General features: G+C 55.4%; 3 protein-coding genes across 3 annotated transcripts in view; 2 read left to right on the plus strand and 1 right to left on the minus strand.

Moving 5' to 3' along the window:
- Positions 1 to 12150, plus strand: part of LOC146421150 (uncharacterized) — a 278146-nt gene that overhangs the window by 18801 nt on the left and 247195 nt on the right. The window lies entirely within an intron of this gene.
- Positions 1 to 12150, minus strand: part of LOC146421151 (uncharacterized) — a 31739-nt gene that overhangs the window by 10810 nt on the left and 8779 nt on the right. The window contains exon 3 of the mRNA XM_085047663.1: positions 4688 to 4697. Within this exon, the coding sequence (XP_084903789.1) occupies positions 4688 to 4697 (10 nt within the window). The remainder of the gene's footprint in view (positions 1 to 4687; positions 4698 to 12150) is intronic.
- On the plus strand, positions 5145 to 8233 carry LOC146421153 (uncharacterized). Its single transcript, XM_085047665.1, has 2 exons — positions 5145 to 5154; positions 7228 to 8233. Exons 1-2 carry the CDS (start codon positions 5145 to 5147, stop codon positions 8148 to 8150), a joined length of 933 nt encoding a protein of 310 aa, XP_084903791.1. The 3' UTR covers positions 8151 to 8233.

The following is a 12150-nucleotide window of genomic DNA, read 5'->3' on the forward strand; positions in this document are numbered from 1 at the left end:
TCCTAAAGAAAGCAGGAGCTGGTTGGACAGCAGCAGTGCCTGGGAGCAGACAGTGTTTGTGATCAGCTGCAGAGGAGCTGAGCCCAGGGGCTGTTGGCCAAGGCTGAGGCCTAATGAGCATTTCTCAGATTGAAGGGCAGCCTGAGAAGGGGAGGGAGGAATGCACCACTCCAGGGCCCCATGGAACTTAGGAGACCATTGTGACACTGTGGGGCCTTGTGGGAATGAGGGACCATTGTGACACTGCTGAGCCTCATGGAATCATGGAGACCACTGTGACATTGCAGGGCCTCATGGAACCAAGGGGACCATACTGACTGTGTGTGGCTCCATGGAACCAAGGGACCATTGTGACACTGCAGGGCTTGTGGAACCAAGGGGCAATTTGACACTGCTGGGCCTCATGCAAGCAAAGGGGCCATTGTGACCCTACAGGACCTCATCAAACCAAGAGGCCACTGGGACAGTGCAGTGCTCTATAGAACCAAGAGTCCATTGTGACACTGCAGAACCACAGGAGACCATTGTGACACTGTGGGACCCTGTGGAGCTGAAGGTCCATTGTAACATTGCAAGGCCTCATGGAACCATGGAGAGACCATTAAAAAATTTCACAGCCTCATGGAACCAAGGGGACATTGTGACACAGCAGGGCTGCATGGAACCAAAGCACCATGGTGACACAGAGTGGCCTCATGGAATCAATGCTTAATTGTGACACTGTGGAACCAAAGAAGACCATTGTGACACCGCGAACCCCCATGGAACCAAGGGGCCATTGTGACACTACAGGGCCCATAAAACCAAGGGAACATGGCACAGGTCTGGCTGGTTTGGCCTCCCAGGAGCCACCTGACTGCTGCAGCCGAACTAGACATGTTGAGAGCCGCTTCTCATCTGCCACTGAAACACTGGGGCTCTCTGCTGTCCTTCATGTGGAAAAGAACTGTCCATCTCCTCCAGACACCCATGGCCAGAAGTGGGATTGCACCAACACATTTCCTTCTATCCAGGGATTGTTCCCACAGCAATATTGCCTTGTACTCAGAGTCCACAAACAACTGCAATTCCTTTCAAAGGTCTCATTGAGAGAGTTGTTTGGGGCCTTACACCCGCACTCACCATTCCACAGCCCACATCCCACTGCTCCCACGACAGCCACAAGCACCCTGTGAGGCCACAGACCCCCATTCCCAGGGCATGGGAGTCAGGGCTTGGCTGTCCTGCTTGGCACAGCCCAGGCACGGCTTTCACAGCCACATTCCACAGTTCATTTCCCACCTGGACCCAGTGGTGCCTCTGCGTTCTGCTTCCCCAGCCCCAGTGAGTTCTCCTTGTCTGCTCATTGCCCCCACAGTCTCTTGGCAGGGATGGCCTCAGTGGGGGCTGCTGACATTCTCAGCAACTTGGAGGTTGCTGCTGAATTTTACTTTTCCAGAGGCTTGTTCAGCCTTCAGATCTTCAGGAATTCAATGCTTAAGGGCTCATTAACATTCAAAATAGCTTTGCCAGGCTCAGGGCCAGAAGAGAGGCCAGGCAGGGCTGGCCATTGCTGGGAACAGGCCCTAAGACCTGCAGCAGGATGGAGCTGGGGCACAGCCAAACTCACCTGCAAACCTGGGCTGAGCAGCCAGGGCTGGCAACGGCTGGGGACAGAGGCTGTGGCTGACAAATGTCCTGGGCTCCCTCCCTGCTCTGTCCGTGCCACCAAGGGCACAGAGCAGCCTCCTCTCTCGGCCACTTGCCTGTTTTCCATCCCTTCCCCAGGCCCTGGCTCTGCCCCACAAGCCCTGGGCTCAGTCCTCCCCCTGCACGCTCACACAGGCTGAGATGGACACTGATGGGTTTCTCTGCCAGCTTCTCTCAGCCCAGCCCAGCTCCCTCCAAGCTCTCCCAGCTGCCCTGAGTTCTCTGCAGCACCAAGGGGCTCTCCCCAGCACAGCCCAGCCAGCTCTGGCCCCACAGCCCTGCTCAGGCCAGGCTGCTCTGGGCACTGGCCCCACGGCCTCAGCCCCTCTCCAGGGCACAGCAGCAGCTGCAGCTCCCAGAGGACTCAGCCGCACCGATGAGGGAATGTGCCTGGCCAAAGGAAAAGGAGGCTCCCTGTGTCCCCGGCTCTCCTGGCCAGGAGATCCTGAGAGCTCTGCAGCCCCTTCTGCCATCCCATCTCCCCAGGCCAACATAACAGCCTTATGGCCCTCAAGACCTGTTCCTGCTCTGTTCACTCCTGATATGATGAGGATAGTACAAAAATAACAAAAACATTGTTAAAGGTTCATTTATTTCACTTAAATACAATGTGAGACTCCTAATTTACATGAAGTCTCTGGGTTACAAAAGATGAAGTGATAATTAAATTGCAGAGAATGAATAATACCATTGCTTTGAAGACAACACCGTCAGAAGCAGAAAAAATATAAATAAGGAGAGACTTGGCCGTGTCATGATGTGCACTGGGACCCAGTGACAGAGGAAAGCAGGTAGTCTGGGATAGCTGAAAATCATCCAGAAATCAGTCCTCTGAGAGCTTTCTTGAGCTCCTGGTTCCTCAGGCTGGAGATGAGGGGGTTCAGTGCTGGAGGAAACACCGAGTACAGAACTGATACCACCAGATCCAGTGATGAGGAGGAGGTGGAAGGGGGCTTCAGGTAGGCAATCATGGCAGTGCTGATAACCAGGGAGACCATGGCCAGGTGAGGGAGGCATGTGGAAAAGGCTTTGTGCTGTCCCTGCTCAGAGGGGATCCTCAGCACAGCCCTGAAGATCTGCACATAGGAGAAAACAATGAACACAAAACAGTCAGAAGATATCCAAACAGGAATGACCATGAGCCAAAGTTCCCTGAGGCTGGAGTGTGAACAGGAGAGCTTGAGGATCTGGGACACTTCACAGAAGAACTGGCCCAGGGCATTGCCCTGGCACAGGGGCAGGGAAAATGTATTGGCTATGTGCAGCAGAGCAGGGAGAAAGCCACTGGCCCAGGCAGCTGCTGCCATGTGGGCACAAGCTCTGCTGCCCAGGAGAGTCCCACAGTGCAGGGGTTTGCAGATGGACACAGAGCAGTCATAACACATGATGGTGAGGAGATAATACTCTGCTGAAATGAATAAAACAAAAATTAACAGCTGAGCAGCAGCACATCCTGCATAGGAGATGTCCCTGGTGTCCCAGAGGGAATTGTGCATGGCTTTGGGGACAGTGGAGCAGATGGAGCCCAGGTCAGTGAGGGCCAGGCTGAGCAGGAAGAAGAACATGGGGTGTGCAGGTGGTGGCTACAGGCTACAGCGCTGATGATGAGGCTGTTGGCCAGGAGGGCAGCCAGGGAGATGCCCAGCAAGAGGCAGAAGTGCAGGAGCTGCAGCTGCTGTGTGTCTGTGAATGCCAGGAGGAGGAAGTGGCTGATGGAGCTGCTGTTGGACATTTGCTGTGTCTGGCCATGGGGACCTGTTGATGGAGAAAAGGACAGTGACAAGACAGGAGAGGCTGCTTTGAGCCAAAGCTGTGCCATTCCCTGCAGACTGTCCCACTGGGACTCATCCACCCTTGTTCCTTCTCTGGGAAAACCTTCATCCAGGTCCCTGCCTGAGCTCCACTTGTGCTGTCTGAGTGTGCCATGAGCAGCCAGGCCTGTGCGTGGGGCTCTCGAGGAGCCATCCCTGCCCTGCTGCCCTGGGATTGTGGCCATGGGGCAGAGGGACAAGGCTGAACATTCAGGATTTGTCAGGGGAATCCCTCCTAATGCAGAAAGGCTTGGTAGCATTTTCACTTGCAGTTCCACAGGATAGCAGGAGGGAGTTTGAAGGAATGTTTTCCTATCCACACATCATTTCTGGTTCTCTGAGGTCAGAAATCCCCAGCATTTCTGCTGTACTCAGAGTTTGACACTGAGAGATGTGAGAGGCAAAGGGATTCCCTGTGGCTCAGGGCAAGGTGAGGGGCTGGATGGGCTTGTTCCCAACTGCCCTGGGTTTGCACCTTTGGCTGCAATCAGAGCACAATCACACTCCCCTGTCACCCTGGGAAGAAACCAGACCCTGCTGAGAGCAGAGGGATCACTGAATGTCTCACCCTCTCCAAAGGTCTCTCAGCAAGGTCTCAGCACCTCCTTCTGCCAAGGACATTCACTGTTCCCTTGGCAAAACCAACAGCATTTCCTCACTTGTGGCATCTCTGCACTTTTCTGTGGGACATTCAGGGAACTCTGAGAGGCTCTGGCACAGATTTTCACCCAGGAGGGAAGCTCAGAGCTTGGAAGGACACAGCAAGGAGATCCCCAGGTGTGCTCATGATGGCATCTCAGGGAGGGAGGCTCAGCTCCTTCCCCTTTCCCATGGACTGCTTTGCCCACAGCCCCACAGGTCACAGGGAAGCTTGGACACTCCATTCCCATGCACACAGCTGCCTGGGAGGAATCCCAAGGGCAGTGCCTGCCTCAGCTGCTGCAAAGCCCAGAGCCTCCCTGAGAGCACCAGATAATAGTGACAGTATCAGAGGAATGCAGAAACAAGCTGTGCACGGCACCTCCCACACACCAACAGTGCCCTCCTGCCCACAGCATTGCTCTGTTCAGCTCCCTCTCTTTCCCTCATCATCTCCCCGTGCTGCACATGTTCCTCCTGAGAGGAGCCTTGTCCCTGTCAGTGCTCACAGAGCCCATCCCACCCTCTGTGCACTCGCCCGGCCCTACAGAAACCTGCCTGTCTGCAGGGCCCTGCCTGGGGGAGGCTCTGTGTGCAGGTGGGCAAGGGCAGCTGGCAAGAGCCCTGCTGGGCCCTGCAAAGGTGCTGCTGCTGCTGTCCATGGGCTGAGCAGTGGCTGAAGGCCCTTGAGGAGGCTCCCAGCAGACACACTGAGCACCCAAAGGTACAGAGCAGGAGTTATTGTTCTTTGTGTCTGCAACCCTCGGCCCGGGAGCATCGCCCCCCCGGGACATCCCACAGGTGAGCGGGCAGGGGGAGCTCGGCCCAAATATCTTGGGCGGTGCCTGGGGTTCTTTTTGGGAGGGGGGGATTTTTGGATCTTGTAAGACTGCAGCACCTAACTCCAAATATTTTTGTTGGCTGCCCGGTAGGCTTTTTTTTGGGGGTGGGTGGGGGAAGGGGGCGGATTTTTGAATCTCGCAGGACTCCAAATGTGAGTGGCAAATGCCCCTTGGTGGGATATGGGGGAGTCCCCAGCATTTGGGATTTTTAGGGGATCCCGGTGTTGTCTGCTGGGAGGGATGGGATGGGATGGGATGGGATGGGATGGGATGGGATGGGATGGGATGGGATGGGATGGGATAGGATAGGATGGGATGGGATAGGATGGGATGAGGCCTGGGAAGGGTTAAATGTGGATTGGGGTGTGGGATGAAGTCTGGGGGAGGGGGATGGGTGGGATGGGGCCTGGGATGAGGCAGCCGAAGGTTGGGGGTGATGAAGCTGGGGGGACCCCACTCCTTAGGGGCTTGTGGGGTATCCAGCAGCTGTGAGGGAGTTTTGGGGACCCCTGATCCTTCGGGGTGGCACTGGCAGTTGGGGACACGTGGCTCCGGCACCTCTGGACCCCACCCGCACTCCCCCTAGGCCCCAGGAGCAGAATTTGGGGAGGGAAGAGGTGGGAACTTGGAACCCCCAAAACCAGTCATAGGGGAGGGGGGTTGGGATTGAGGGAATGGTGGTGCAAGGGCAGAAGAGCAAGGGAAAAGAGGGGGCTGGGACCCCCAAAGAGAGCGGGAGGGGGATGGGACACCCCAGTTGAGTTGGGAGGGGTCTGTGGATTTGGAGAAGGATGTGAAAGGGGAGGAGAGGGGAGGGAAAGGTGGGGTTGGGATGGAAGCAGGGCAGTTCCATGGGGCTCCAGCCCTATCTCCCAGCACTGGATCCCTGGGGCTCTGGGGGAGGTGGATCTGCACTGGGAGTCCCCAAGCCCCCTGCCCATCCCTGGGGCTGATTGGGAGGTTCCCCCCACCCAGCAGCCAGTGCTGCAGCAGCCATGGGGCAGAGGAGGGTGGGGAATGGGGTTCTGGGGTGGGAGCAGAGGAGGAGTGGGAGGAAGAGGAGGGAGAGAGGAGGAGGAACAGGAAAAGGAGGATCAGGAGAACCATGAGATTTCACCACCCAGTGTGTCTGCAGCACCCCTGGCTCTGGGATCATTGCTCCCCCTGCATTCCAAAGGTCACCAGGGAGGGGGAGCTCACCCCAAATCTCTCGGGGGATCTCTGGGAGGGTGTTAGTTTTTGAGGGGTGTTTGGAACTCGCAGATTCTGGAAGTGAGCCCCAGATATCTTTGCATGCCCCTGGTGGGGATTTTTTGGGCCAGAGGAGATGTTTGGATCTTGCAGGACTCCAAAGCTGAGCCATAAATGCACCTTTGGTGGAATACTGGGGGGTCCATGTGGGAATTGCCTGCTATCAGCAGGACAGGACATCACTTTTGGGGATCCCTGTGAGAGCTGGGAGTGTGGAACGTTGTACTCCCTAAGTGGAGAGAGCAGAGAGGGGCAATACCGGAGCTGGGGGACCCCTGGCAGCCTGGAGGGGTGGGGGAGGCTGGAGATGAGGCAGGGCTGGGACACTGTGACACTGAAAGAGTTGATGGGGAGAGGGGGAAGCCCTGAGTGCCTGGAGTTGGGGGAGCCTGAAGAGGGGGACCCTGGGAGCCCTTGGAGCCAAAGCACAATCAGGGAAGAAGGGACCGCTGGGAGCACTGAAACCCCACAGCATCCCTAATCAGGACCCAGGAGAAGGGGGATCCCCAGGACCCATGGGAGCCCCAGCAGCTTTGAGAATGGGGAACCCCAGAACCCCAAAGACAGGAGACTGGAAAGGGGAAACTCGTGGGAGGCTTTTTCTGAATTCATTCTTATTTTAAGAGGATTTTATAGACACAAAACAGCCGGTGACTTCTAGAGATAGACTTGGGCAGGAGGAACCCCCAACCCAAGGCACTCACACCTTTTTTTACCCAAACGAGGATTTCCAATTCCCAAAACTTGGCCAGATGGAGAAGGAGGAAGCTGCGAGGAAGAGGAAGATGCCCCAGGACAGCCAGGCAGGTGAGGAGGAAGTCACTGCCCCTTTCCTGCTCTCTTCTCCTCCATCTCCCAGCCCAGCATCACCCCTGGCTGCAGGACAACCCTGCTGCTGACTCTGTCCTGGTAGGGATGGACTGAGGGGATCTCCTTCCCCTTTCCTCTGGCATGGAGGCAAATCCCAAATCCTCTCCTTGTTCTTCCTTCCCCAGACAATGAGCTGAGGAGAGAGACCAGAGAGGACAAGTCCTTATGGCAGAACCTCATGGAAGAGGCCATTTTGAGCAGCTCCATGACCCAGGAATCCAACCGGGAGGAAAAGCCCCAGAGATGCTGCACAAGGAGGGGCTGCAAACCCAGCCCAGGGTGCTCTGAAGAGCAAAGACCCACCCTGTGCCAGGAAGTTGGCAAGAGCTCCAGCCAGAGTTCAGAGCTGGAGATTCCTGAGAAGCTTCATGAGACCGAGAAGCCCTATGAGTGTGGGGAATGTGGGAAGAGCTTCAGAAAGATCTCCCACCTTATGGTCCACCATCGGATTCACACCGGGGAGAAGCCCTATGAGTGTGGGGAATGTGGGAAGAGCTTCAGCTGGAGCTCTAACCTTATCCGTCACAAGAGGATCCACACTGGGGAGAGACCCTATGAGTGTTCTGAGTGTGAGAAGAGGTTTCAGAGCAGCTCAGATCTCCTCAAGCACCAGCTGATTCACACAGCAGAGAGGCCCTTCCGCTGCCCTGAGTGCAAGAAGGGCTTCAAGCGCAACTCCCACCTCGTCACCCACCGGCGCATCCACAGTGGGGAGAGACCCTATGAGTGTTCTGAGTGTGGGAAGAGGTTTCAGACCAGCTCAGCTCTCCTCCTGCACCAGCTGATTCACACAGAGGAGAGGCCCTTCCGCTGCCCTGACTGCAGGAAGGGCTTCAAGGACAACTCCACCCTCATCAAGCACCGGCGCATCCACACCGGGGAGAGACCCTATGAGTGTCCCGAGTGTGGGAAGAGCTTCAGCCAGAGCTCCAGCCTGATCCGTCACAAGAGGATCCACAGCGGGGAGAGACCCTATGAGTGTCCTGAGTGTGTGAAAGGCTTCACCCAGAGCTCTAACTTGACCAAACACCAACGAAGCCACCGGTAAGGGAAGCCCTGCAAGTGCCCCGGGTGGGGGAAGAGCTTTGTGCACTGTTCCGTATTCATCTCCCATCAGAGGACCCAAATTGGGAAGAGCCCTGGTGACCCACACTGCCAGTGACCCAGTGTTGTGGTTTGACCCTGGCCAAATGCCAGGAACCTACGAAATCTGCTTTCTCTTCTGTCCCCTGCTGCAGCTGTGCAGAGGGGAGGGGAAAAAAAAACCCTAACACACACACACAGAGGGCTCATGAATCGAGATAATGAACCAGGCAGGATGCAGTGAAGGGTAAAACAGGCTGAGAACTTAAAGTTGCAAAGTGATTTATTGGTAACCTAACCCTAAACAGCGTCAGAGGAGGCAAATGAGAACTAAAAATAAGCTCTTAAGACACTGTTTCTCTGCTCACCCCCCTCCCTCTTTCCCACCAATAGCACAGGGGGTTGTGGCGGGCAGGGTATGGGTTTTCTTGGTCAGTCCATGACCAAAATTTCTTCTACGGCTCAGAGGGAGGAGTCCTCTATTCTTAGCCATGGGTCCCTCCCACTGGAGACAGTCCTCTGCAAACTTCTTTGCCGTGGGTCCAATCTCTCGAGCAGCAGCCGCTGGAATCTGCTGCCCCATGAGTTCTTGTCCACAGGGTTCAGAGCTCTGAGCCCAGGCCAGGCTGTTTCCATCGCAAGGAACAAGGCCTTTCCCTGCACTGGGACTCCCACTGGATCACAGCTTCCTCCAGGCATCCACCTGCTCCTCTAGCGTGAGCACCTCCCCACGGGCTGTGGGTGGATCTCTGCACCCCTCGTGGATCCCATGGGCTGCAGGGGGACAACCTGCTTCACCATGGTCCTCACCACGGCCAGCAGAGGATTTTCAGCTCTGGTGCCTGGAGCACCTCCTCCCCCACCTTCTCCACTGACTTTGGTGTCTCCATGTTGTTTTCCCTCACATATTCTCACCTCCTCCTCTTCCTCTGTCTAAAAAGCAGTGCTTGCTCACATTGTTCTGATTTCTTCTTAAATATGACATCACAGAGGTGTAACCAACATCTCTAATTGGCCCAGACTTGGCCAGCAGCATGTCCATCATCTTCAGAGCCATCAGAGATTGGCTCTGCTGGACATGGTGAAAACTTCTAGAACATTCACGCAGGACACACAGGAGCCATTTTTGTGCCCCTCCCCACCCACTAGCAAAAACTGGGCTAAGCAAAACCAGCTCATGAGCACAGGGGTGAGTTTTCTCCCCGCCCTTCAGCCACTTCTTCAGGCCTACCACAACAGCTTTTGAAGGGTTTAAGTTTCCCCTAGATGCTAAAGATGGCTTGCTGATGTTCTGGGCTAAGCAAAACTAACATACTCAGGTTGGGAAGGCACCTGGCTGGTGACTTCCATGTCCTCCTGATTCCCTGTGGCCACCTGGACAAACACAGGGGCAGGAACGTCCCTTGGGACTCAGATTGACATCCAAAATTCATAGGGAAGAGCTGATTTATTAATGTTACACCCTAAAAATTGTTACCTGCTGTGTAATTGTTTCTTCTGATGGCATCAAGAAATGATGGATGATCTTGGAGGTCTTTTCCAACCTAAATAATTTCCTTCACCTTGTAAGAACCAAAGCTGGGGTAAAATAAAGAAATTAAACAAAGAGATCTAAAGCTGCACCATTTTACTGTGCATTTGAGGGTGAATGTGGGGTTGAGGGGAATATCCATGAGGATTTGGATGTTCTGGGGCTGCCCAGGCTGGGGGACAGGACAACAGTCTCATAGTTGTGCTGGCAGAATGTGTCCACCTGAGCCCATCTGTTGTTCAGGAATTCTGGTTTTCTGTCCCAGTCCGTGGCCTGGGTGTCCCCATGTGGGGTGTGCCCCCCAAAGTGCCCAAATCACTGCTGAAGTGCCCAAGCTGCTCCCAGCTGTGGATGTTCCTGTCCACCACTCTCTCCTGGTCAGTGCCATGGGGGGTGGGAGGGGGTTTAGGGAATCCTGGGTTATTCGGAGGGGCTTTTTTGGTTCTTGGGGGCTTTTGTGGTTCCAGGAAGGGGCTTGGTGGGATCTGAGGGAGTTTTGAGGTCCTGGCCTGGGTGTGCAGCTTGGAGAGAACTTGAGTGGATCTTGGGGGAGATGGGAAATATTTTTGGTGGCTCTTGTGGCCATTTATATTGCAGGGAGTTGTTAGGGAGGATCGTAAGGGGAGCTTTAATGTGGTTTGAGGGCTTTAAGGCTGTATTTCTTTTATCCTTGCTCTCACTGTCCTTTTGTCACACAAACCTAAACACACACACACACACACAGAGTTCTCAGTACATTTCTGGTTAGATTGCCTGGATTTCCTTGCTTTTGTTCTTGCTCTTCTCCCTTGGTGTGCCTGAACTGTCCAGTCAGAAGCAGAGTGACTCTTGCCAAGGAACTTTGTTGTGCTGTCACTTAATATTAAACCTGGTTTTGCTGATTCCTTGCTGGGGATTTTTTAATTGCTCTCAAGCCCTCGTTCGTGAGAGGGTGAAGGAGCCCTGGGCCAGGCTCTCTCCCTTTCTGACATCACAGCTGCTCTGTGGCTCTCTGACACAGCCCCAGAGGTGCCCATGGCTATGACACTGCTGGGGGTCCCTGTCCCCCTGTCCCACCTCCCAGGGCCCTGTCCCTCCTGTTCCCGTGTCAGGCTCTAGGGGTCGATGTGGTGGAACATCCTCTGGGGGAGGCTGTGGCACTGGGGGGCAGGGGGGACCTGGGGGGACAGGGGACCCTGCTGTGCACGAGCAGCGTTGGACTTGTCTGGGGGAACTGTGAGGGGGGCTGGGGCAGAGTGACCTCCCCAGTGATGGCACACAGCCATTCTGTGATCTCACAGGCTATTCTGTGTTGTCACACTGTCACCCTGTGATGTCACAGCTCCCCCGTGTATTCACAAAACAACACTATGATGTCACAACCTGCTCTGTGATGTCTCACGGCCACACTCTGATGTCACAGCCTTCTGTGTGAGGTCACACAGTCAGCTCTGATCTCATACATCCACCCTGGATTGTCACAACTGAGTATGTGATGTCACAGCTTTATCTGTGACTTCAAAAAGTTGCTCTCGGATGTCACAGAGTCCTCTTTAATGAAGGCAGAGTCTGCTCTGTGACCTCACTGCTCACTCCATGATGTCACAGTGAGCTCTGTGATGGCACCTCACCGCCCTGTGATGTCACAGCCTGCTCTCTGTTGTCACACAGTTCTGTGATGCTCTAGCTGATCGATGACCTCACACAACCCAGTCTGTGATGTCACACAGCTCCTTTCTGACATCACAGCTGCTCTGTGGCTCTCTGACACAGCCCCAGAGGTGCCCATGGCTATGACACAGCCCCCTCTGGGCCATGGCACAGCCCCTGCCAATGCTGAGCACCTGTGAGCTCTGGGTGTGCCCTGCTGGTGTCCCTGAAATGGCCTGGCAGTGCCCCAGCCCTGCTGGGCTGTGCACAGGAGCTGCTCCTGGGCAGAGCTGTCTCTCTGCAGCGCTGCCGCTTGCCAGGAGCTCCTCTGTGCCAGGAGCCCAGCCCAGCTCAGCAGCACAGCAACAGCACAGCGACTTTCTCAGTCTCAGATCCTTCCTTGTCAAGGAAGTTTCCTGACATATTGTACCCAATTACAAGTTGATGGTATAATTAATTTGCTCTACTTTGGCACCAAGGGCTGTGAGGAGACACCTTGTCCTGAGGCCCTGGGGTCTCCTGGCACAGCCCCAGCAAGGCTGGGCACTGTCACCGCCTTGTCCTGCCCTCAGCATCCCCACCTCACATCCCAGTGCCCCAGAAGAGCCCTGAGCAAGGCAGGAGGGACAGGATCTGCCTTCCCCAGGGCTGGGGCTCAGGCCTTGGCCTTTCTGCTGCCTCCACCCAGCCCAGGCTTTGCTCAGCATCTGAGCTTCCTGCACAGAGCCTTTTCCTCCCTGCACTCCTGGCCTCAGGGATTTGCTGGAAGGAGTCCGGGGGAGCCTTTGGCAGGAATGGCCCTGGG

This window comes from Lichenostomus cassidix, unplaced genomic scaffold, assembly GCF_008360975.1.
Source record: "Lichenostomus cassidix isolate B80296 unplaced genomic scaffold, HeHo_3.0 HiC_scaffold_43, whole genome shotgun sequence".
In the NCBI taxonomy this organism is placed as follows: domain Eukaryota; kingdom Metazoa; phylum Chordata; class Aves; order Passeriformes; family Meliphagidae; genus Lichenostomus; species Lichenostomus cassidix.